The following is a 26,363-nucleotide window of genomic DNA, read 5'->3' as shown; positions in this document are numbered from 1 at the left end:
AGAGACCGACGGCATAATAAAGAAAGTATATAAAATAAGAATAGTTACACTAGAAGTAGATTATAGATATGATGATATATGAATATTATTCATCATCAGTTTGTAGCATTGCTCTTTATTCCAATATTATAATAATCCTTGTTCTACAATTATAACCTAGGAAAAACCAGGCCATACAGAGATAGGAGCTGAAGGGGCACGGTGAAAAGTGACCAGAAGACAAGTGTGAGCCCTCTGTCACGCCCGGACAGGGCCACTAGAGGGCTCCTTGGTCTAGCGGTAACGCCAGTGCCTGGGAAGGCAACCATTACTTATCGGACCTTGGTCTAGCAGTAGCCAGTGCCTAGGGAAGGCATCCGTCACTTAGCAGACTGGGAAAGGGAGTCTCCCTTTCCCCAGGGGAGTTAGAGCAGACTCTGCTTCACCACCTCTTGTGGATAGGCCTGATATCAGTCAGGCCAGCCCACAGCCATCTGGAGGCCTAACCATCTCCCTGTGATGCTGTGCTTTAGCAGTCACGCTCCTGTTTCACTTTCATGTTCCACCCAGTACACCTGGCTCTGCCTTCTAGATAGCAGTAGCAGAATTAGTGAATGTACTAAAAGTCTTTAGAATGCGTAGAAGAAACAATGGCGTAAGCTGGCCTCTCTCTCTCTCCGTCACGGCTGCCATACAGGGAAGGGCCCCCTGTCTGGTGGACACGTGACTCACGTGACCTTATCAATCATTGGAGATGACTCACACTCCTTACCCCACCTCTTTTGCCTTGTATCCAATAAATAACATTGCAGCCAGGCATTCGGGGCCACTACTGGTCTCCACGTCTTGGTGGTAGTGGTCCCCTGGGCCCAGCTGTCTTTTCTTTTTTTTTTTTTTTTGAGACGGAGTCTCGCTCTGTCACCCAGGCTGGAGTGCAGTGGCGCAATCTGGGCTCACTGCAAGCTCCGCCTCCCGGGTTCACGCCATTCTCCTGCCTCAGCCTCTCCGAGTAGCTGGGACTACAGGCGCCCGCCACTACGCCCGGCTAATTTTATTTTGTATTTTTAGTAGAGACGGGGTTTCACCGTGGTCTCGATCTCCTGACCTCGTGATCCGCCCGCCTCGGCCTCCCAAAGTGCTGGGATTACAAGCGTGAGCCACCGCGCCCGGCCCCAGCTGTCTTTTCTTCTATCTCTTTGTCTTGTGTCTTTATTTCTATGATCTCTCATCTCCGCACATGAGGAGAAAAACCCACAGACCCTGTAGGGCTGGTCCCTATGTCCCTCCATGTATTGGACACTATTGGACATTTTATTAACATGTCCTGTGAGTGAAGAGGACCCAGGAGCTTCCCTGCCTCCTTTGCTGTGCTTGGCACCCACGGCCCTCCAGGCTGGCCCCTCATCATCTGGCTCTGTTTTGCTCCATCCCCCACACCCCTTCAGGGCGTCAGTGTCCAGGCCCTTCTCATTGGAGCACCCAGAGCCAGGACGCTGCCTGGATGTGCCCCTCAGGGCGTGCCCTGCTCAGTGTATCAAGCTGACCCTGGTGTGCGTCGCACACTTCTAAAGGGTTCGATTGTGTTGCTGAGCTAGCTCCACATTCTGTCAGGAGCACGCAGGCTTCATGCTTTGCCTCTAGCACTGAGTGGTAATGACTTTCTCTTCTACTTCCTCACTGATTCTTCTGATGACAAATGAAAATGAAATTTTGCTTATCTGGCTCAGATTATGCTCTTGCTCATTTCTGTACACGAGATTGCCCCGTTTTCAGTTTTGCAAACTTAATGTTGCGCTCCTGGTGCTGTTTCCTTGCCTTGGGTTCGGGGCAGTGGACAGGAGGAGCCGGGAGCTGCCTGGCACCAACTTTCAATTGTTGGGAGTGTAGCTGGCATTCTGAGATAGTGAGGGATTGCTGGAGTCCTTGGTTCCTACGGAAGGAAGGACCATGGAGGAGGAGCTCGAACTTAAGCACTGTCTTTGACCCACACCGAAGGATCTGCCTCCAGGGCCTGAGACCAGGCTGCTCTGCATTCAGAGAGGCATTTACATGACAAAATGTGGGTGTGTCCCTGCACGCTGAATGTAAATATGCGTGGAGGCGCATCTTTGCCTTGAGGCTTTAGAAACAAGATTTTTAAAAAAAAAATCTGTAGCAAAATGTCCTTGTTAAGGAGTGTATTTCCTACTGGGCAGCCATGGTGAGGGGTTCTGTTTCAGCCCAGGTGTCCTCCTAGGCAGTGAGGGCTGTCCCTGGTGCCCCCTCTGATGAGATGCTTGTGTCAAAGGTGCTCAGTCTTTCTGTCAGGTTCCCAGTGTCCTAGGCTCTCCCACAGCTCCACGCAGGCCGGCCTGGGAACTGAGTGCTGTGCAGAGCCCTCAGAGCCCCGTGTGGTGCAGGCTTTGCTCTCCGCAGTGCCTCCAGGAAAGGAGCCCAGCTTCTGGCTTTGAACTGGGTTCCCTGAGGGATGGAGTTGAGTGGCAGAGGTGAAGTTACAGGTTTTAGCCTCTGACCCTGTTTCTCTAGCACTGAGCAGTAAGGACTTTCTGTTCTACTTCCTCAACTGATTTTTCTGTTGACAAATGAAAATGCAGTTTCGTTTATCTGGCTCAGATTATGCCCTTGATCATTTCTTTCCTTTTTTTTTTTTTTTTCCGAGATGGAGTCTCGCTCTATCACCCAGGCTGGAGTGCAGTGGCGCGATCTCGGCTCACTGCAACCGCCGCCTCCCAGGTTCAAGCTATTCTCCTGCGTCAGCCTCCTGAGAAGCTGGAACTATAGGCTCCCACCACCACGCTTGGCTAATTTTTGTATTTTTAGTAGAGACAGGGTTTCACCATGTTAGCCAGTCTGGTCTTGAACTCCTGACCTCTAAAGTGCTAGTATTATAGGCCTGAGCCATTGCGCCTGGCCCAGTCTAGCTCATTTCTAATACTAGAGATTGCTGTTTCCAGATGTTTTGCTGCTCAGGTGTTCAGTAGCTGACACCTCTCAGCTGAACCAGACTCCCCCTCCTTTCTAGATCAACTGTGAGCTGAAGCTGCCTCCCACAAAAGGCAAATTCAGGGAAAGCACTGGGCGGGATGGACCCTGGTGCCCGGGCAGGTCCTCTGGGTTCAGACTTGTGCTTTCCTTTGCTGCCCTCACTGTGTTGGGCCAGGCATGCCCTGTGCTTCATCCGCTCCCATAGCCCACATAGATTTCTGGATGACTATTTTGGAAAAACTCCATTTTAGCTAAACAATTTGAAGGTCCTTAAAAAATGCTAAGCTGAGATTTTTTTTTCTCTATTACTTTATGATGGTGATTAAGGATATACTCCTATTCTTACCTTTTTATTTTTCTGGCTCCAAATTTTTTGATATTTATTATTTCACTAATCTATTTAGACTTGGTACCTGAACAAGCTTTAGTTTAGTAGAGTACTCTCAGCTGTTTGTCCTTAAACATGTATTTTCGGGTGTATGGTAAGCAAATTATCTCTGGGCAAATGAGAGTGTTTCCATCAGATTGGCTTAACAAAAATGGCTTTTTTTTTCCTTTTTTTTTTTTTGAGGTAGAGTCTTGCTTTGTTGCCAGGCTGGAGTGCAGTGGCACAATCTCGGCTCACTGCAAGCTCCGCCTTCTGGGTTCAAGCGATTCTCCTGCCTCAGCCTCCCGAGTAGCTGGGACTATAGGCACGTGCCACCACACCCAGCTAATTTTTGTATTTTTAGTAGAGACAGGGTTTCACAGGTTGGCCAGGATGGTCTCGATCTCCTGACCTCATGATCTGCCCACCTCTGCCTCCCAAAGTGCTGAGATTACAGGTGTGAGTCACCGTGCCCAGACTTTTTTTTTGAGACACAGTTTTGTTCTTGTCACCTAGGCTGGAGTGCAATGGCGTGATCTCAGCTCACTGAGTTCAAGCAATTCTCCTGCCGCAGCCTCCGGAGTAGCAGTGACTACAAGTGCCTGCCACCATGCCCAGCTAATTTTGTATTTTTAGTAGAGATGGGGTTTCACCAGCTTGGCCAGGCTGGTCTGGAACTCCTGACCTCAGGTGATCTACCCGCCTTGGCCTCCCAAAGTGCTGAGATTACAGGCGTGAGCCATTGCGCCCGGCCCATAAAAACACCTGTTTCTGTTAAGTCAAATATTTGAGGAATGGCTTAACAAAAATGGCTGTTTCTGTTAAGTCAGTTTGAGGTTTGGCTCAGAACATCCAGCCCTAGTGTAGCTTCCTCATGCATGTATTGTAAGCAATTTATTATGAACTAGCACTGGTGTTAGCTTGTGTTATTAGCACAGTACCTGTATCTCACTGGCATATGTTGCAACTAGTTGCTAAATGTATTTTAATAGAGTTCGTAAGTGTATTTTAATAAACAAAGAGTCAATCATTTTCTTGTTATATTTTCTCCCTAGGAAATTCAAAACGACTGTAGAGACCCTCCGGATTACTGGACAATACATGGACTATGGCAAGTGTCTCACAATTAAATCTTAGGCAGAAGAGGCTCGCTGACTGGGAACCCTAGCTTGAATGTAGTCTTAATATTTATTCTTGTTTTTTTATCTTTAGTAGTTTATCCAATAGACCAGATTCTTATTTAAAAATATCTTTAGTCTTTCTAGAAGAACCCTGATTCTCTTGTTCTTTAATTCTGTCTTCATAGAACAATAACACTTTTTTTTTTTTTTTTTTTGAGATGGAGTCTTACTCTGTTGCCTAGGCTGGAGTGCAGTGGCGTGATCTCAGCTCACTGCAACCTCCGCCTCCCAGGTTCAGGTGATTCTCCTGCTACAACTCCCAAGTAACTGGAATTACAGGCGTGCCCCACCACACCTGGCTAATTTTTGTATTTTTAATAGAGACAAAATTTCACCATGTTTGTCAGGCTAGTCTTGAACTCCTGACCTCAGGTGATCCACCCTTCTTGGCCTCCCAAAGTGCTGGGATTACAGGTGTGAGCCACTGTGCCTGGCCAATAACACTTTTTAAAATAATGTTTACAGATTCTCGGTACATATTAGGGTCACCACATTTTAATTTTCTCATTTTGTTCTTATCTTGGGGTTTATTATAAATAACTACATGAAAATACATAAATATACGTATGTCTCTTGTACACATTTCAGAGACACTCAAATTTATTATTCTGGTTTTGTCTGCCTTTTGTTTAGTTAATTCTTTTCTATTTAACATGGACATACTTGTGACGTTGAACTGTGCACATTAATCGCCCCATCTGGGGGACCAGTTTTGTCCCGCTGCCTCGATGCAGGGATTGAAAAGGGCCCTTTTAGCTTAATTGGTGCCTCCTGGCTCCTTAGGAAGAGGGATTGTGGAAAACAAGTTAAACTGGGATGTAGGTACTTGGCTTCGGGTTTCACTTTCTTCTCGGGCTGGTCAGATGACCTGACCTCCTGTCTCTGGGGCTCCTGGCTTTCCTGGACTTTGCATGGTGTCCTCTCCCCTGCTGTTGCCAAACGCTCTGATTGTGCCTCTGCTCATCATGGCCGTTTCATTTCTGAAGCTGGAATGAAGCTTTGCAGTGCTGTGCAGTCCAGTGGATGGAATCAGGCGGGTTTCACATGCTGGTCCAGCTGTTGACCCTGAAGACACTCTCCTCCCTGGCCTCTTCGGGGCTCTGGGGGTTGGGGTCTTAGGAAGTTGGTGACCTTGTGGAGTAAGCAGCACTCAAGAGTCAGAGTTGATATGTCCATAATTAGATGTGTGAGGATGGAATTAAAGTTCTAGACAGTGTAAGTGTGTTTGCTACTAAAAATGAAATGAAAATCCTACTAGCTGATCTTCTGTCACATGCCAGGCAATTTCTGACATGTTATATCTGTCATCTCCTGGAGTCCTCCTCACCATTGAAAGGAACAGACTCTCGCTGTTCTCATGCTGCATCTGTGTTGCAGAGATTGGCCGGGGGTCAGCTTACTTAGGTCCCAATGCTAGGGAGCCGCAAAGGTTGCTGTCAGCTGAGTCAGGGCTGACCCCAGAGCCCTGGCTCCTAGGTGCTACTAGGCCATCCACTGCGCTTCCTTTACTAAGCAGCGGCCTGTCTGCGTTACTCCTGGATGCCTTAACACAATTTCTTTTGTCTTCTAAAGAAATTTGAACTCTGACTGCTCTTACCTGCATCTTCTTTCTTAAGCATCCTGCATGGGATAAGGAATTCCCAATTAGAATTCCTCTTTTTATTCTTTGCAGACTTTAATGAAAGTGTTTTCTAAGGTCATGTAGAAGCCACCACAAACAAGATTAATATTTCTTATTTTCTCTTTTAAATTTGAATTTCCAGGCCCGATAAAAGTGAAGGATGTAATAGATCATGGCCTTTCAATTTAGAAGAGATTAAGGTATCGACTTTTAATTATATTTCTACTGCAGAGTGTTGACCTAAATTAACTCTTTTCTTCACAAGTGTACCTTCAAAGTCATCTTTAAGATTAAGGGGTCATGAATGTATTCACCAGGATTGAGCCCTTGCTGCTGTTTTAGTAAGTCTTGTTATCTCAACCCCACAAATTACACCAATTGACCTTTTCCCTCTCCTCCCCTCCCCTGCCCTGTGCCCAAGCCACTGCATGAGGGGCCTGAGCGAGGGGCTCCGACCAGAGCAAGCCCTGACACTCCCCCATGCCAACCCTGTGCAGATCCTGACACTCGCCTGCCACCCCCGCCTCATCCCAGGCCCCAGGACTCCTGGGTCAGATGACCGACGTGGGCATCTGGTCGGTGTGCCATATTGCCAGGCATCTCCAGACAGCTGAGGCTCAGAGAGCACAGGCCTGGGGCTGTCCTATCTGGTGGACGTGCTGGGCCTTTCCAGTACAAGAGCTTGATTAAAGAAGACTCACAGGGCGGGAATTTATTAGAGATACTAGCAGAGGCGTTCCTTTGAGATACCCGTACCTTATATGTCACACGGAGTCTTCACTCGCACACACGCCCTCATCTTTCCGTAGGGGTGCCAACAGTTCCTGTGTGTAACCAGTATATATCAGGGTAACTGGTCCTGGACCCCAGGGAGGGGGTGGTAACTGGGGCCTTCTTTAAAATGTGTGGTAGAATTGAAGGTTTGCAGAAGTTGTGGGTCCTTCCTAGGAATGGTACATTCCCCAAGGTCATTAGTTGCAAATCCATCACAAGTTCTTTTTTTCTTTTCGTTTCCCTTTTTTTTTTTTTTTTTTGAGACAGAGTTTTGCTCTTGTTGCCCAGGCTGGAGTGCAATGGCGCAATCTCGGCTAACTACAACCTCCACCTCCCGGGTTCAAGCGATTCTCCTGCCTCAGCCTCCTGAGTAGCTGGGATTACAGGCATGTGCCACCATGCCCAGCTAATTTTGTATTTTTAGTAGACACGGGGTTTCCCCGTGTTGGTCAGACTGGTCTCGAACTCCCAACCTCAGGTGATCCACCTGCCTCGGCCTCCCCAAGTGCTGGGATTACAGGCGTGAGCCACCGCGCCCAGCCTACAAGTTCTAATCCATATGGATTTTTTTTTTTTTTCCTCCCCGTGAAGACCTTCAGTGGGATGAGCCAAGAGGCTGGGGACTGCCGTGAGACTTAGAAGGGACACCCCAGAGCCTGGTGCTGTCTCTAGCTCCTCACACAGACTCTCCTCCTCTCCTCCGGGACTCACTGCAGGGAATGGGCTCTGGGGAGGTGTGATGAAGAGGCCACTTCAGGACACATTGAGTTTGAAGTGCCCTTGAGACCTCCAGGTGGTGACATAGAGGATTTTCAGGGTCAGAGGAAAGGTGGCTTTAGGCATAGTTAGCATGAGGATGGTGAATCAAAATGACAGGTATGGGGATGGACATGGATCTGTGGACATGGATGGGTGAGGGGTCAGGGCTGACAGGTGTGGGTGTGGGTGGGTGGGGGGCAGGGCTGACAGATGTGGACATGGGTGGGTGAGGGGGCAGGGCTGACAGGTGTGGGTGTGGGTGGGTGAGGGGGCAGGGCTGACAGGTGTGGGTGGGGGTGGGGGAGGGGGCAGGGCTGACAGGTGTGGATGTGGGTGGGTGAGGGGGCAGGGCTGACAGGTGTGGATGTGGGTGGGTGAAGGGGCAGGGCTGATGGATGATGGGTGGGCTAAGGGGACAGCACTGACAGGTGTGGACCTGGTGGGCAGAGGGAACAGTGCTGGTGGAGCCCCGTGTTAACAGCCAGGTGAAAAGGGGCGTGTGTGCCTGCAGCTGGGAAAGGCGGAAACCCAGGGGAGGAGAGATTTGAGAAGAGGCACCATGGAACTGCATATCCCCAGGGCATCCAGGACAGGAAGGCTGAAATGCTTTTTGGGTGGGGGGCATGGGAGCGTGGTGGGTCTGTGGTGGCGGGAGCCGCTGCTCCTTAGAGTAGTCCTGGCTTCCTTGTTGTGTAGCAGTAGGAACAACTTTGCATTGTCCCAAACGGAAGTAGCCCAGTTTGCGCACTCAATCATATCGTGGCCTGGGTCATCTCGGAGGGCTGATGGGGCTGAAGCCAGCATGGTGGGGCAGGAGAGGTGGGGTGGGGGGCTGGAGGGGAAGAGGAGGGGGACAGCTGCGCCCATGTGGGCAGGGGCTGTGGGTTGGGGGCTGAGTTACAAATGGGCTGAGAAAAGGACCCTCATATAGGGTGCTGGAAAACAGGAGAAAGGGAAGGAAAGTGAAGTTATCTGAAGTTTGTTAAGCACTTTTTTACTGACCTTTTTGGGTTTTTTTGGTGTAGAGGGTGTGTAGAAATTGAAAAGTAAACTCCAGTTCTGTTGGATTTAGCGTGACCGGTGCCCAGGCTGCCCAGCTCACTCAAGCTCTTCTCTGGGAAAAGGAGAGCTTGTCCTTTATTTGTTTTAATTGATGGTTTTTTCTTTTTTCTTTTTTTTTTTCTTTTTTTTTTTTTTTAAGACGGAGTCTCACTCTGTTGCCAGGCTGGAGTGCAGTGGCGCAAACTCGGCTCACTGCAACCTCCGACTCCCTGGTTCAAGCGATTCTCCTGCCTCAGCCTCCCGAGTAGCTGGGATTACAGGCATGTGCCACTGCACCCAGCTAATTTTTGTATTTTTAGTAGAGACAGGATTTCACCAGGTTGGCCAGGATGGTCTCGATCTCCTGACCTCGTGATCTGCCTGCATCGGCCTCCGAAAGTGCTGGGATTACAGGCGTGAGCCACTGCACCCGCCGATGTTGTTTTTAGAACACTTTTAAGTTTACAGAAAAATTGGATGGAGATTACAGACAGTTCACTCCCTTCCCCCTCAAATCTCCCAATCATTAACATCTTCTATAGTGTGTTACATTTGTTACAATTAATGAACTGATACTGATACTTTATTATTAAATAAAGTTTAGCATTAACATTAGGGTTTACTCCTGTGTTGTGCAGTTGTGTGGCTTTGGACAAATGCAGGAGAGCAAGTCCCACCCAGTGTGGTCTGGAGCAGCCCCTGGCCCTAAACCCCCTGAGCCATACCTCCCCTTCTTCCTCCCCTTGAACCCCCAGCAACTGCGAATCTCATTCCTGTCTCTTAAGACTACCTTTTCCAAATTGTCACATCATTGGAATCATACAGTATGTAGCCTCTGCAGATTGGCTTCTTTCACTTAGCAATATATGTGTGTAGTTCCTCCAGTGTCTTTTCATGGCTTGACAGCTCATTGGTTTTTGTTGCTGAAAATATTCCATTGTTTGGATATACACCTTATCCCTTCACCTATAAGAGCTTGTATTTTCCTGTGCAGTTTTATGATTACTCAAATTGCACTTGTAGATATATCTCAACAAACACTTCATACAAAATAAGTATAGGATTATTTTATTCACTAAAGTATTGTTAATTAGCAGAGCTCAATTCTTTGGTGTCAGTTTATCAAATTTACCTTCTAGGTTTTGAGTTTATTATTAAGATCCTGCATAGACTTATTTTATTTTATTTTTTAATGCATAGGATCTTTTGCCAGAAATGAAAGCATACTGGCCTGATGTAATTCACTCGTTTCCCAATCGCAGCCGCTTCTGGTAAGTCACAGCCTCTGATTGCTGTCTTGATTGCTGTCTGAGCGGGTGTGGGGAGTGTGATGAATCGCTTGAAGTGGAAACTGTGTGGGAAGGAAGATAACAGAATCTGTCTTCTGGGGCTGAGCAGTTTGAACAACCTTTTATGAGATATGATTCTGTTATGGCATTTTTGGTGCCTTTCTCCAATGTATAAAAAAAAATGAAAGCAAGTGGAATTTACCTTATAAGCCTGTTTTCTAACCTATGTGGTATTTATTACTTTGCTTTAAAACTTTTCTCGGCCAGTCACAATGGCTCATGCGTGTAATCCTAGTACTTTGGGAGGCTGAGGTGGGTGGATTGTTTGAGCCCAGGAGTTTGAGACCAGCCTGGTAACATGACAAAATGCCATCTCTACCAAAAATTTAAAAAGTCAGCTAGATATGGTATTACGCATCTGTGGTCCCAGGAGATCAAGGTTGCAATGAACTGTGATCAGCTGGGGTGATAACCAACCTGGGTGACAGGGTGAGACCCTGTCTCAAAAAAAAAAAAAAAAAAGAAAAAAGAAAGATACAAATTTTCTCTTCTGAGGCTCAACAAAGTCAAATGCTTGCATATCTAAGAATTAGTCCATATCAGACAGGAGAGAATATTTCTTAAGGAAATTGTGCTCCTGTCTTGAAATACATTAAGAAAAAAGAGACCAGGCACAGTGGTTCACACCTGTAATCCCAGCACTTTGGAAGGCCAAGGCAGGTGAATCACTTGAGGTCAGGAGTTCGAGGCCAGCCTGGCCAACATGGCAAAACCCCATCTTTACTAAAAATACAAAAATTAGTTGGGCATGGTGGCATACACTTGTAATCCCAGCTACTTGGGAGGCTGAGACAGGAGAATCAATTGAACTCAAGAGAGTGGAGGTTGCAGTGAGCCGAGATTGCGCCACTGTACTCCAGCCCGGGCGACAGGGCAAGATTCCATCTCAAAAAAAAAAAAAGATGTCTTCTAAGATGATGATCTCATGCCTATGACTTAGGGAGGAGAGAAAGTGAGACTTAGCATGTGAGGCTGAGACCTCAGTCATAGTGAAGCACCTTTAAGTTCAGCAGAAGCTAAGCCTAGGACATAAATGCCATGTTGAATTCAAGATAGCTTTTAAAATCATGGCTTTTTTAAGAACATAAAGTTGAATTCCTTGTATTCACCGTATATTAACTGAAGGTAATTATTTTCTGTATCCCACTTCAGTATTGCAATTTATAATTCAGATTACAACCCATCAAATTTTAGGTAGGAAGATTAACCTAGAAATATTTTTGTGTATAATTTTCAGGAAAATTAAAAGTTAAGTTTAGAAGAAAGCTTTTGAAAACAAAATGAAATGGAAGTGATGTCCTTCTTCCTGATTCATCGATGTGGCAGTGAAGTGGCCTTAGGGTTCATGGACCCTCAATCTGTGCGTTGAATCACCCTTGAGTACAGAGAACCGCTCTTAATGAAAATTCAGGTGGTGAATGGTTCAGGTCTGAGTCACCTGTTCTGCACAGCCTGTGTTCTAGAAAATTATTTCAAAATAATGGCCATGATAAGTTGAAATGGAAGAAGATAGGAAAAAAAAATTATATGTCACTTCACAGTGTACTTCAGATGAGAGTCTATGGTAACTGAGTTATGTGAAAGAGAATTTTCCCAGTTGTTACACTGTTCCATGATAGAGTCTGTCAGATTTTAGCCAAATGGCTTAAAATAAATCAGCAAACATGCAAAGGCCTTCAGTGAGCTGGGTCTTGAGCATTTAATCAAAACAGGGTTGGCAAAGTATGCATTTATTTTTGTGCTCCAATAAAGGCAAGATGACTTACTTTAAATTTTCAGGTTGATAGTTGAATTACACACTTAAAAAACTGTTTGGTTCTAAATGAAAAAGATAAATCTCACACACAAATTAATATTTATATTTTTGAGTGCTCCTGAATACAAAATATCAGCTAGGGAGGAGCTCCTGTCTGGGCGTGTCACCCAGTACTGTGCCTATCACTGAAGTCACCTGACTAACTCCATGGGGGTTGGCCTCTGGCTTCTCCACCTCTGCTCCTTGGGCAGGGGAAGGTGTCACAGCACTGCTGTGGAATGTGTCTTTGGGCATATCCAGCCCCGAGGATTGGCTGCCTGTTGTGGCCGAGCGGGCGGGGTAACAGTGGGTGGGTGAGCCCGGGACATCCGCTCCTGGCTGCATCTGCGCTTGGTGGGTGAGTCAGGGCGTCTCTCAGCACAGAGGGCAACACGCTGAGTCACTTCGCATTGGTGACTGACCGTTTTGATGCTTAAAAAAAAAAGGTCCAGTCCATCCAAGTGAAGTGTGAGTGAATGTCGTGAGCTCCTTGAATATCAGTCTGTTTCCAACATCTGTTGAGTTAAGCTTGCTCCAGGAATAATGATGACTGACATTTACTGTTTATTGTGAACCAGGAACTGTTTTCATTCATGTGGAAGGGCTCGGCACACCTCATCTCACCTGCAGAATTACCCCTGTTTTATAGAAACTAAGTCACCTGGAATTCAGGTTACATTTCAATTAGTTTAAAATAATCTCCTTTTTCTATCTCATAGGATATAGGAAGTTATCAGGTAATTCGCTCTGGAAAGTCTTCTAGATGAAGACAGTTACTCATCCACTTTTATTGTTCCTGTTTTCAACTTTTCATTGTTTTCTGAGATTTAAAAATCGATAGGAATTATTTAAAACTAGTATTTTGGATGAATTTTGCCAATGAATTAATGCACATTTAGATTGTATTTTTAAAATTGCATATAATTTAGATTGTATTTTTAAGACTGCATATAAGTGCTTTATAAGTGGTTGCATGAATGTTATTTGTTAAAACGTCATGAATTCATCACTGATAAAGCTGAGGAAATCTGATTCCCATTTTGTCTTTTCATGCTAACAATGATAAACATCTGAGTGACACGCCAGTCATTCTGAAGGTGGCTGTCAATCTCGTCAGCAGTTGATTGGATGGCAGCCCAGTGCAGTGGGAAGGGCACTGACCTTGGACTTGAGCGTGGCCTTCAAGGGCAGGCTCTGAGTGACCTTCAGCAAGTCCCCTGGCCCTTCTGGGCTTCCGTTCCCTGTCTCTAAACTAGCAGTGATATTTTCGCCTTGCAGAGTTTTGAGAACAAAATGAAGAACGTGAAAGATTTTTATAAACCTTTAATCTGCAGTAAAATATCAGGAATCATTATCAGTGACCACATTTTTCTGGAATACAAATTGCTGTTCATGTGCAGCCCTTTGGTTATATGCTATTCAGTTGTTCTTATTGTCGTCTATGTAGAATGGATGCTTAAACTATAATTTGTAGAAGTTGAAATGGAAAATGGGCCGAGGTGTTTCCTGGTAATTAGCTGTCCTGCCTTTCCATGGCTGGTTGCTTAGAAATGACAGTTTGTGCCACTCTGCGAAATTCCCTGGCTGCGAAGCACCCACTCACTGCAGGAGACCACACGTTGCTTTGTGAATCAGTGGGGGTTGGGGCAGCAGCATGGTCTTTTTTCTCAGCTTTGATTTGTTGTTAATTGAGCAAGCTGTAATTGTAGACGTGAACTGAAACTGATTATTTAATCGTGGGGGATTGCAATAATTGCCTATGTTGCAAATAAGGAATTTTATCCTTCCTACTTTGTAAAAGAAATGACATGTCTACCGCATGGGAATAGTCTGTGCTAAGAGAAAACATGCTTGAGCATTTTAATTGGGAATCAGTTTCATTACTTTTTTTTGAGACAGAGTTTGTCTCTTGCCCAGGCTATAGTGCAATGGTGTGATCTCGGCTCACTGCAACCTCTGCCTCCCGGGTTCAAGCGATTCTCCTCCTCAGCCTCCTGAGTAGCTGGGATTTCAGGCACCTGCCACCACACTCGGCTAATTTTTTTGTATTTTTAGTAGAGGCAGTTTCACCATGTTGGTCAGGCTGGTCTCAAACTCCTGATCTCAGGTGATCCACCCCCTTCAGCCTCCCAAAGTGTTGGGATTACAGGCATGAGCCACTGCACCCAGCCTGTTTCACTACTTTTAAGTGGAGATTTGTTCTAACCCTCACAGGAAGCATGAGTGGGAAAAGCATGGGACTTGTGCCGCCCAGGTAGATGCGCTCAACTCCCAGAAGAAGTACTTCGGCAGAAGCCTGGAACTCTACAGGGAGCTGGACCTCAACAGGTGGGTACGCCCTTCCCCCGGCTGCACTTCCCAGTGGGGAGCTCTGCTGTCGCCCAAGCCTGACGGCTGGATCCAGGGGAGTGGGTGTAGACCACCCTGCCCTCCAGCAGCTTCGGCTAGTGGGATCATTCCTGAGGAATGTTCTGGGCCTACAAAGCCTTTCCGGATCATTCTACATCACGATCACACAGAGTGGGTGCAGAGTATTGGGATGCCCATCTGGGCCCCATCTCATCATCAGAGTCGGCCGTAGGGAAAACGAGGACTCCAACCAGCATGTGCCGTTCTCAGCCATGATTCCTGATAAAGGATAGTGCGTTAACAGGCCGTTTCCTTAGAAAGACGGAACCTCAGGAAGTCTATAGGTCTTTGCCGTAGAGTTCCTGGAACAAGCAGGCAGGAAAGAGATGTGGGCCAGGGTTCTTTAAGCCCCAGAAATGACCCAAACCTGCCTAAATCATCCCTGCCTGCCCTCACCTCTGTTCTTGAGAAGGGGAATATGTTGTCACCACTTGAGCCAGTTGACTTGTAAAACAAAGTGCCTCCCGAGCGCCACGCCCAGCGCACTCACTGTCCGAATCTGGTCGCTAGAGAGCCAGGGTGTGCCCTTACCTCTCCTTCAGGACGTTTCAGGGTGTCGGTGTCTTAGCTGCTGCCACTGACCTTCATCATAAGAGGTCATAATAAACCAGTGAAGTCATTGTGAAAAACATGACAGGCAATTGCACAGCCTCTGGGTGCTGCTTTTGAAATTTACGCAGCTTGTTTTAGAGCAATTCTCCTTCAAATCAGAATAATACCAGGAGCCTTTGCTAATCAGCTGTATTTAAGGTTTCTGAATCAAATCTGCTTAAAAGATGAATAAACCTCCATTGCTTACCAGGCATGTGCTTTGCCTCCTCAAGGCACAAAATCATCTCACACAGATGGTCTCCTGTGTCATCTGATGAAACACGGTCTAACAGCTGCGACTTGGGTGGGCTAGAGCTCAGGCGCTGATAGAAGAGGGGCTTGGCACGGTTAGCGGGGATCAAGATTACATCAAAGAATGCCCTGTGAATAAACTTTTTTTAAAATCACCTCCCAGAGCTCATGGCGTTAGGTGTGCCTTTTCATCCTGGTTCTGACACTAACTAGTTGTACAATTTGTGTATCTAACCTCTAGATCTTTTGTCCATGCTGTAAAATAAATGGATAGGTTGCCCTCAACCCTGAAGTCTCTTCTAGCTCTTAAAATCTGCACTACCAAGTACATACACTAAGAAATGTACACAGACCTATACACTTTGATTTGTATATAGTTTGTATATATAATTTGATCTATGTAATTTAATCTTAGGTTTTTAATAGAGGAAGCATTGCTTTCTTGCAGTAAGAACAATATTTTAGGAAACATTTTCTCACCCAAAAAATGAAGCTAATTAGCTGTTCAAAAATCATTATGGGCCGCGTGTGTGGTGGCTCATGCATGTAATCCCAGCACTTTGGGAGGCTGAGGTGGGTGGATCACCGGAGGTCAGGAGTTCAAGACCAGCTTGGCCAACATGGTGAAATCCCATCTCTACTAAGAATACAAAAATTAGCCAGGTGTGGTGGTGCTTGCCTGTAATCCCAGCTACTCGGGAGGCTGAAGCAGGAGAATGGCTTGAACCCAGGAGGTGGAGGTTGCAGTGAGCTGAGATCGTGCCATTGCACTCCAGCCTGTGCAAAAAGAGCAAAACTGTCTCAAAAAAAAAAAAAAAGTCATTATGAGGATTAACCAAGAGAGTGTCTTAGGTAGCTCCTGGAGCACAGGAGACTTGCAATTAAAAAGAAAGTCTGACACTGCCGAAAGACTGGCAGGGTAGGACCCACTTTGGAGATGACAAGAAAGATGCTGTCTGTTTCAAAATATAGGTCTCACAGTCCTGACCCTGCTGCGGAGTGCTGGGGTTTTCCAGGCGGACTCCATAAACCAGTCCATTTAATCAAACAGAGAAAGGATAAATGGATACTGCCAAAAATTTTAAAATCAGTTATCTAAATAATTCATCTCTGTATCCAACAAATAGTTTATTAAGTGGCTCCTACTTACACTTGTTGAAACTCAGTAGCTTTCCTGCTGTGGTTTGGATGTGGTTGGTTTGTCCCTACCAAATCTCATGTTGAAATTTGATCACCAGTGTGGAGGTGGGAGGTGTTTGAGTTGTGGGGAAGGATCCCTCATGAATAGGTTAATGCCCTCTTGCAGGGGTGAGTGAGTTCCCAGTCAGTTCTCCAGAGAGCTGGTTGTTAACAGGAGCCTGGCACCACCCCACCCCCTGGCTTCCTCTCTGGCCATGTGATCTTGTACACACCAGCTCCCCTTTGCCTTCTGCCATGAGTGGAAGCTTCCTGAGGCCCTTTCCAGAAGCAGAATCTGGTTCCATGCTTCTCGGACAGCCTGCAGACCCCTGAGCCAAATAAACCTCTTGTTTTAAATAAATTACCCAGCCTCAGGTATTCCTGTATAGCAACACTAGACAGAGTAAGACACACACAAATACACACACACACACACACACACACACACACACACACACACGACACATGCAAAACTCTAAGTCCTGGAGTCCCTGTGGGGATTCAGCAGAGCCCAGTGCTGCCCTGCCATTGCTGTAGATGGGAATGGTGCGTCCTCTATTCATTCATTCATTCAGTAATGTTCACTGAGGGCCTGCGAAGGCAAAGCACCTACTGAGAGTATGTTTGCTAAAACCTATAAAGAACAATTATAGGAAAATTATATTCTCAGTTTCTCCAAGGGAAATCTATAATTCTTAGTGCCTTCATTTTAATCTAAAAATACAATTAAGAAGTCAAAATTTAAGACCCCTCATTTTTCCTTGTAAACTGGTATCACAAATTATCTTTTTCTCATAGGTTGGCTTATCATAAACTGGAACAGGCCGGGCACAGTGGTTCACACCTGTAATCCCAACACTTTGGGAGGCCAAGGCGGGTGGATCACGAGGTCAGGAGTTCACGACCAGCCTGGCCAACATGGTAAAACCCCGTCTCTACTAAAAATACAAAAATTAGCTGGGCATGGTGGTGCACGTAATCCTAGCTACTCAGGAGGCTGAGGCAGGAGAATCTCTTGAAACCAGGAGGCGGAGGTTGCAGTGAGCCAAGATCGTACCACTGCAGTCCAGCATGGGCCACAGAGCAAGACTCTGTCAAAAAAATAAAATAGAATAAAAAACTAACATGTTTTTTTCTTCACTTCATAATATGAAGGCAGCAAACCTGAAAAACCACAAATCATCTTGAAGCAAAGTTCTCAGGGTTCTCATAGACACAGATGAGCTGATGGCATGTGCTAGAGTACCCACAGATAAAGACCTGGGATGAGTGCCAAGCTCATCTCAACTCAGCAGAAAGCACGATGCTGGGCTAGGTGCTGCGTTTCCCCATATCTTTCTCTCTTTGCCTTATTCCCTTGATCACCCAAGTCAGGAGCATGCTACCCAATAGACATGTAACACAAGCCACAGATGTCGTTTTAAATTTTCTAGTAGCATCATTAAAAGCAGCAAAAAGAAACAAACAGGTTAAATTAATTTCAAAAATATCTTATTAAACTCAATATATCAAAAATAGGATCATTGAAACTTAGGATAAACATTAAAAAATTAATAAGCTAGTTTACTTTTTTTTTTTTTTTTTTTTTTTTACTACAAAGTCTGAAACCTGTTATTCATACAACACCAACAGCTAGGGTAGGCAAGGTCCTGTGGGTTCGGGCCATGTCTGGGGCTGAAAGGACCCTGGCCCGGCGTCTCAGTCCTTGTTCCAGGAACTCTGTGACCAAGACAGTCTGACAATAAGTTATTGCCCACAGAGGATGTCTAAATCTTTGTGTCCACTCTGTGATCGTGATCTAGAATTTTCTACCAAGGCTTGATGGGGAACTAGGATATTCTTCTGGAATGATTCAGAATTTTTAAAATGTACCTTTATAATTTAATAAGTGAATTCTGTATATGGTAGTTTGGTAGGATTCTGTGTAGTAGTGCTTTAGCAGGTGATTGAAAGCTGTAGGGACTTAACATACAGTTATGTATTGCTTGGTGATGGGGTATAAAATTGTCATTATGTGAACATCTTGGAGCGCACTTACTTAGCTGATACAGCCCACGCCACACCTGTGCTTTGTGGTATAGCCTGTTGCTTTGAGGCTACAAACCTGTACAGCGTGTGACTGTACTGAGTACTGTAGGCACCTGTATGTAACACAATGGTAAGGATTTGTATATCTAAACATATCTCAACATAGAAAAAGCACAGTAGAAATGTGGTCACATGGGACCGCCCTCGTACACGCAGGCCTTCACTAACTGAATGTCGTAATGTGGTGCATGACTGTGTTTAAAGATTTGACCAAATGCAGTTTACGAGGATAAGCCTGGAATCCGACTTCAGTTGCTATCTTTTAAAGCAGGTGTGGCAAACGGGTGGTGCTCTGTGTGCCAGCTCCACTTGGTGGTGGCCCCAGTGCTCCCATGCTCAGAAGGAGTCAGGAACTGGAAAGGGTGCCTGCCTGGAGCAGTTAGTGTGTGTGCTAAGGGGTGGGGAAGGCGGGGACTGGGAGCCATGTATTTGCTGTCCGTGTTGACACATTTGTTGCATAAAGTCATAGAAAAAAAGCACTTTTCCTTTAAGAGTGTCTTAATTTTTACCATGAAATATGGTATCTGAAAAGAACAAGAAAGGAAAATGGACCTTCATTATACAGCTAACTTTTTTAAATTTAAATTTTAGTGTGCTCCTAAAATTGGGGATAAAACCATCCATCAATTACTACCAAGTAAGTCTTGCTTTTGCTTCTTTTCTCGTATGTATCTCCCGGGGACCTCCAGCAGGGCCATTTCAGCCTCTGAGTCAATGGGCTGTAAAGTGCCCCAATGCAAACCCCCTTCCTACTTAAATGTTATCATTTAAACAGATTTTGTTTGCATTTTATTTTCCTGTGCATGTTGAGTATGAACTGAAGGCTTCTTAGACCTGTGATTTGGAAGCACAGATTTCATGGCTCCTTTTGTGAGAAGCATGTGCTCCAGGGTCCGGCAGAGCAGGTGGAATCTGCAGTTTGAAGGATCACATTCACTTTTATAACATAGTCTTATATTTGTTTGTGGTTTGTTTTTATGATAAAATTGTGATTTGTTTTATGATAAAAAAAAACTATAGGCCAGGCGCGGTGGCTCACGCCTGTAATCCCAGCACTTTGGGAGGCCGAGGCGGGCGGATCACGAGGTCAGGAGATCGAGACCATCCTGGCTAACACAGTGAAACCCCATCTCTACTAAAAATACAAAAAATTAGCCGGGCGTGGTTGCAGGCGCCTATAGTCCCAGCTACTTGGGAGGCTGAGGCAGGAGAATGGCGTGAACCCGGGAGGCGGAGCTTGCAGTGAGCCAAGATACCGCCACTGCACTCTGGCCTGGGCGAAAGAGCGAGACTCCTTCTCAAAAAAAAAAAAAAAAAAACTATAGACATTTAAGCATGACAAGATGTTATTAGCTGGTAAGCACATACAAAAAGTTGCTTTTGGCCAGGTGTGGTGACTCACGCCTGTAAATCCCAGCACCTTGGGAGGCTCAGGCTGCAAGATTGCTTGCGGCTAGAATTTTGAGACCAGCCTGGGCTGGTCCTCTGGAAAGAAGTAAAAGTAGCTGAGCATGATAGTATGTGTCTGTGGTCTCAGCTATTCAGGAGGCTAAGGTCAGAGGATTGCCTGAGCCCAGGAATTTGAGGCTGCAGTGAGCCACAGCCACCCCACTGTACTCCAGTCTGGGCAACAGCCAGATCACGTCTCTCAAAAAAAAAAAAAAAAGAAAAAGTAGCTGTTTTCAACTCTTGGTTGCCTGTTTTTGTAAATAAAATTGTATTCCTTTATTACCTGGGGATGCTTGTGCTCCCATGGTGTAGCTGCAGTAGAGACCGATGTGTCACCCACAAATCCCGGGATATTTATGACATGGACCTTTACGGAAAATGTTTGCAGACTCTTGCCTTAGAGAAAGGTATCAGATTCTTTGAGATAGTTTTCGTATTTATCACAGGTTGTGAAGTTAGAAAAAGGTTGAAAGTCACTGATTTTGGTAGTTCTGGGGTGATGGCTGGATGTTGAACAATTATTTTGGTATCTTGACAGTTTGTGAAATAAATTGGCAACAGTGTCTTTGCTCTCAGTGGTGTCTGCTTACCTGTGCAGCCATTTTTCCAGGGTATGGGGAGCAGTGGACTTGAGGAAGGAGTCTTCCAGCCGTTTCCAGACTCCCCCCACAGCCCCAACCCCAGGAAACCGTAAGATGATCGCTTGCAGGGTCCTCACCGTCCTCACCTGGACTCGTGCGAATAGATGAGGGGAATGTGCCCTCCATGTTTGCCCAGAACTTGGTGTTCAGGAAACTGATTCCAGTGGTGGTAAAAGCCACAGCGACCACACATTTGCTGAGCTGCTTCCAGGTGCTAACGGTGCTTGGTTGGGCATCAGAAACAGCACGGTGGATGGAGTCCTGTCCTTTGAAAGGAGTTTGATTTATCGTCAGGAGAGATTTTTTGATTTTGCATCCAGCATCCAGCCACTTACCCACTCATCTGTTTTATGGGAGAATCAGGGCGGCGGGAGCACCCAGGAGAGCTGCCAGCCCAGACATTTCCTGGGAAACACGTTGCTGAGATGGAGACCTGCAGCCTGCCCAGGCCCTGGGGGGATGGTTCAGTGGAGCAGAGCTGGGGCTGGGGGCTGGGAGATATGGGACCAGTTGCCTCTTGAGGGGGCTCAGGGGCAGAGCAGGAGGGTTGGGAACGGACCAGGTGGGGGCCATAGATATGAGGACGTCATCCTCCAGCAGCGCTGAGCTCTGAGTAGGCTGGGGTGTTTGCTTGTTGCTGTCCCTGTGATGCTGGGGAGAGACTAGGGACAGAGACCCTCCAAGTAGGCCACATGATGGGGGAATCTGGGCCTATGGCTATGCAGCTGGAGAGGAAGGGATAGTGTGGGGAGCTTGGACTTGGCCGTTTGGGACAGGGGCATAGGAGGGGCAGAGGTCCTGCCTCGGGCCTCCATAAGAGTGACATTTGCTGGTGTCAGAAGCTTGGCAAGAGGGGAGGATGATCAGACCCTGCGTGGACAGTTCGATAATTGGAGCTCTCTGCAGAGTCCAGGAAGAGAGGTCTGGATGGGAGGGAAGCCGTGGGGTGGAAAAGACGGCTTCCAATGGAAGGCAGTGAAAACTCGCCGTAAGGGAAGGAGAAGGAGGAGGCCAAGGAGATGGGGCAGGAATGGCAGCCGGCAGCCAGGCGGTCAGCGGAGCAGGTGCTCAGGGGGCCCACAGGAGAGCTTCGTGGAAGGAGTGGACAGTGTCTGAGGCAAGGGGCAAAAGGTATCTGCTGGAGCTGGTGACCCCAGCTCGGTGCCCCCCAAAGCCAGAGCATGAGGCTGAGAGGATACAGGTGTCCTCCTAGGAGGTTTGACTTAGAAGGCACGAGGCAGAAGCAGTGGGGGAGGACTCCCTCAGTAGAGCGAGGAGGAGGCCCCTCGTCCAAGAGGAGGTTGGAGCACACGGGGGTCTAGGTTTGCAGTTTCTGGACCGGTAGCTGAGGGGTCCCAGGGCCTTTCTTCTGTGAAGGAGAATGTGTCCACCGTGGGGAGGGGGTCAGGGGAGAGAGAGACTTCAGAGTGGACGGGGCTGAGAAAGCTTTATGGGCCGCAAAAGGCAGAGTAGTTGTTGGTGGATGAGGGTGGCTGTGGCAGGTGGCATTTCAGGTGAGACAGCTCGGGGCCCAGAAAGACACTGGAAGGAGGAGAGCTCCGCTCTCCAGAGAAACAGGAGCAGAGAGAAAAACAGAGCCGCAGCGAGCAGCTTGCAGTCTGGGGATGAAGCGCAGGTTGACAGCATCCTCTGCTTCGCTGGTGGGGGTGGGGGCTTCATTCTCACACCTGTGCTGGGTCCTGTCCCTGCCAGCCAGGGGAGAGCAGGACCCTGCCACTGTTGCGCTTGGGATAGTCCAGAACTGTCAGATCTTTTCTGTTGAAGTTTAATTTCTAATACACTTGTATTTAAAATCAGGTTGCAGATTTTAAAGATGCCCTCGCCAGAGTATATGGAGTGATACCCAAAATCCAGTGCCTTCCACCAAGCCAGGTTAGGCAGTTATGTTTTGTCTTCCTTTTTTTCTCAAGAAGACAGTTTCTACTTTCCCGATGGCCTTGTCTTCACCATGCAGTCCTCGGGCAGACTTGTATTTGTGCATTTGTGTCTGTATATGTGGGCATGTGGTGTGTGTGTGCATGAGTGTGTACATGCATGTGGGCATGTGCTGTGTGTGCATGTGTGTGTACATGCATGTGTGCATGTGCTGTGTGTGCATGTGTGTATATGCATGTGTGCATGTATGTGTACAGGCATGTGGGCATGTGCTGTGTGTGCGTGTGTACATGCATGTGTTAACGTCCTGTGTGTGCATGTGTTTACATGTATGTGGGCATGTGCTGTGTGGGCATGTATGTACATGCATGTGTGCATGTGTGACTGTGTGCATGCATGTGTGCATGTGCTGTGTGTGTGCATGCATGTGGGCATGTGTGTGCATGTGTGAATGTGTGCATGCATGTGAACGTGCTGTGTGGGCATGTGCATGTGTGTGTGCATGTATGTACATGCATGTGGGCATGTGCTGCGTGTGTGCATGGGCCTGTGCCTCTGTGTGCATGTGCATATGAACATGTTCATATGCTGTGTGTGTATGTGTGCACATATGGGCATGTTCTGCATGTGTGCACAGGCCTGCACATCTATGTATGTGAGTATGCATGTGTGTCTGTGTGAGCCTGTGCTGTGTGTGAGCAAGCATGGTTCCTTGACAGCATGCTAGGACAGTGTTTGTCTGCTTGCTTATCTTTAACAAGAATATACCTATTCTTTTAGCAATAGGGTACTGTTGCCCTTTTGGCCTACAAAAGCCATTTCTTCTCCTAATATCTTGATAGGTATGTTGAGTGCTGTTGTATCTGTGTGTATCTTTGTTAATTTTCTCTAAGATAAAAGCAGAGGCTTTTCACCAGGGCTGCCAGGCTGGCCTCTGGTGGTGACCAGGAGATCCAACCCCCAAGCCCAGCTCCACTGCCCACAAGCGCGTCACCTGGGGCCATCCGTTCCAATTTAGTGCACATCAGCCTTCTGCTAAATGAAGGAGTCCGTTCTTGGAACCTGGAACCTGTGGTGTGGAGCCTCTGCTTTTGTTATCTTCAAGTTCTAAAAGTTCATGATGATAAGACCTTGATGATAATCCAAGATCTGAATTCTAAAGCGTCTTTCGTTGTTTATTTTTAGGATGAGGAAGTACAGACAATTGGTCAGATAGAACTGTGCCTCACTAAGCAAGACCAGCAGCTGCAAAACTGCACCGAGCCGGGGGAGCAGCCATCCCCCAAGCAGGAAGTCTGGCTGGCAAATGGGGCCACCGAGAGCCGGGGTCTGAGGGTCTGTGAAGATGGCCCAGTCTTCTATCCCCCACCTAAAAAGACCAAGCATTGATGCCCAAGTTTTGGAAATACTCTGTTTTAAAAAGCAAGAGAAATTCACAAACTGCAGCTTTCTAAAAAACAACTCCAAAGTGAAGTCTCTGTTTGCTTTGCTGTTTCCCCTCCGTGCCTGTGAATTGGATGTTGTGGTCCATGTAGAGTGAGTGCGTGTGGCGTACACGGGGAGAAAGGAGCTCTCCCACGCCTGAGTGGCTGTTTTGTGCTTGGGATAAAGCTCACAGATTGTTTTTTTCTTCTCTGTTAAGCTCTTCAGTGCCCTGGTAGATCAGGCAGGCATACTTGGAATTTAGACAGATGGCACCGATTCAGGGGGACTCTCTTGCTTGAGTTTTCCCCTCGGAGCCTGTTGCCTTTTTGGCGCACGGACCCTGTCAAGACGAAGAGCTCTGCGCATGGCAGGAGCCCATGCTGATGCCTGGTGGGCCTGGGGGGTGTGTCTAGCTCAGATTGGGTCTGTTTCATGTGGCCAAAGCCCCAGGACATCGTTCCTTAGCCAGCTGCTCCCTTGTTGGAGGCCTGGTGTGGTCACAGGCATGTCCTAGAACGGTGACTTTGCCCCTCCTGCCCTAGGAGATTCGGGAGTGTTCACAGAGCAGCCAGCCCCCGTCTCCGTCAGAGCAGTCTCTTCCGAGTTACTGGAAGGTCAGTTTCTGTCAGGCCTCACTTCCTTCTTACCAGAGGGTAGCCAGGTCCCTGCACTGATATGTATTTAGAAACGTACATGGAGCCCCCAGTGAAATGTGCCTACATTGTGTGTTCCAGAACCGGAGGTACCCTTACCTTCTAGATACGTGATGATATGGCTCTCACGTCAGGCAGACTGCTGCACCCACGTCTCAGCCTGCCGTGCAGGGATTTCACTCGTGGATTGAGGTGTCTGGGGGCTGTGCAGTGGGGAGCTTTCCATGTGTTGTTAAGACAACCTGTTAGCATTGTCTTCCCCTGCATCTCCTGGCCTCTCTTTAAATCATTTTCTCTGTTTGTCTTAATCACATTAACATCCTATTTATGTTTTATTCAATATACATTTAAAATAGAACTTACTATGTGCTAGGCGTTGTGTTCAACACGTGAAATATTTAATCCTCAGAATAACCGTATTGTCAGCATAATTAAAAAAAAAAAAAAAAAAAACCAGCCGTATCAATGCCTGTGAATATTCGGCTTTACTCGCCCATTTAAAGAAGAGATTTTCTTTTTTTTTTTTTTTTTTTTGAGATGGAGTCTCGCTCTGTCGCCCAGGCTGGAGTGCAGTGGCGTGATCTCGGCTCACTGCAGGCTCCGCCCCCCGGGGTTCACGCCATTCTCCTGCCTCAGCCTCCCGAGTAGCTGGGACTACAGGCGCCTGCCACCTCGCCTGGCTAATTTTTTGTATTTTTAGTGGAGACGGGGTTTCACCATGTTGGCTAGGGTGGTCTCAATCTCCTGACCTCGTGATCCGCCCGCCTCGGCCTCCCAAAGTGCTGGGATTACAGGCGTGAGCCACCACGCCCGGCCTGAGAAGAGATTTTCAAATTGGCTGAAACCAAAACCTCACTTCATGGTGTCTATAAGACAATCTGAAATGCAGAACGTTCAGAGAGAGACAAAGGTTTGCCAGGCAGATGGGACAGTGAGAAAGTAGGTGTTGCAGTCCTGATCCTAGACTAAGTGGCCTCTGCATCCCCCGCAGGCATTAAAGGAGATGCAGGACAGCCTCTGGCCCTCTGGAAACAGCTCTGCAGTAAGAGCCGGTTCCCTGAGACAGGCAGCACCCAACCAGGCCTGACAGCTTCTTCAGACAGACAGAGTGAGATGATCAGGGATTTGATGGAAGCAGTCCCTTTATTTTGTCTCTTCTGTAATAGAGGGAGGAGCCCAGCCCTCTTCTGCAAGCTATGGGGAAGGCTAGCGGAGCCCAAGGATCCAGGGTCCCCATGTTGTCATTGTCCCTTGGCCCTTCTCTGAGCTCATTTCTGTCTCCAGTGTTTTTCTGTTGGCTTGGCAGGGCAGGATTTGTTTCTGTCGGGAACTGATGATTTGTGTTTGGATGCCTGTGAAAGGGACAAGATCTGATTTGTTTTGCACCTGGAAGGGCATGATTTCCTGCATTTGCTCTGCGTCCTCAGGGAGTGGGTGTACTTTAGAGTTGGACCCTTAAGCCTCAGAGTCCTTTAAATGATGTCAATTCTTTTTTTTTTTTTTTTTTTTTGAGTCATTTTGCAAACACAGGGATCAAGGCTCGGGTTTTATCTTCATTATTCCCAGAGGAGCTGGTGGATTTGAACAGACTTCCTATTCAAATTGCATTTATTTTATAGCCTTGGGGGGTCAAGGAAAGCAGCTCTTCAGAGGCTGTCTGCAATCGGCTGCCTTTGCAGTTTTTAAAGAAGCCATTCTTGTTTTTAAGTAGCGTGTATTTATTATATGATTCTGAGCATTTGAGAGCGGACTGGGACGCCAACAGGGTCGCATCCTGGTGGGAGGCATGGGCTGCGGAGTGCTGGTTTCCTGCCATTGTCCCGTCAGCTAAATGGAAGAAAGCACTGGTGAGGGGCTGGATGGTTCAAAACACGAGCACAGGCAAATGCTTGGATCTCTTAATATTCCTATTTTGGCCTAGAGCTCAGT

The 26,363-nt window shown here is 47.0% G+C and overlaps 1 protein-coding gene and 1 pseudogene across 2 annotated transcripts in view; both read left to right on the top strand.

Moving 5' to 3' along the window:
• RNASET2 (ribonuclease T2) overlaps positions 1 to 24,878 on the top strand; it is a 68,860-nt gene extending 43,982 nt beyond the window's left edge. For both annotated transcript variants that reach the window (XM_058435670.1, XM_032162388.2), the window contains 7 exons: positions 4,387 to 4,442; positions 6,276 to 6,333; positions 9,908 to 9,978; positions 14,066 to 14,179; positions 18,962 to 19,007; positions 22,279 to 22,353; positions 23,542 to 24,878. In XM_058435670.1, the coding sequence (XP_058291653.1) occupies positions 4,387 to 4,442; positions 6,276 to 6,333; positions 9,908 to 9,978; positions 14,066 to 14,179; positions 18,962 to 19,007; positions 22,279 to 22,353; positions 23,542 to 23,745 (624 nt within the window). In that variant the 3' untranslated portion in view covers positions 23,746 to 24,878. The remainder of the gene's footprint in view (positions 1 to 4,386; positions 4,443 to 6,275; positions 6,334 to 9,907; positions 9,979 to 14,065; positions 14,180 to 18,961; positions 19,008 to 22,278; positions 22,354 to 23,541) is intronic.
• Positions 7,084 to 7,786, top strand: LOC116473776 (protein GVQW1-like; annotated as a pseudogene).
• Positions 24,879 to 26,363: the final 1,485 nt, after the last annotated feature.

Source organism: Hylobates moloch, unplaced genomic scaffold (assembly GCF_009828535.3).
Source record: "Hylobates moloch isolate HMO894 unplaced genomic scaffold, HMol_V3 SCAFFOLD_2, whole genome shotgun sequence".
In the NCBI taxonomy this organism is placed as follows: domain Eukaryota; kingdom Metazoa; phylum Chordata; class Mammalia; order Primates; family Hylobatidae; genus Hylobates; species Hylobates moloch.
Note: the sequence above shows the minus strand (reverse complement) of the source record. Positions and strands in the feature narration are given on the sequence as shown.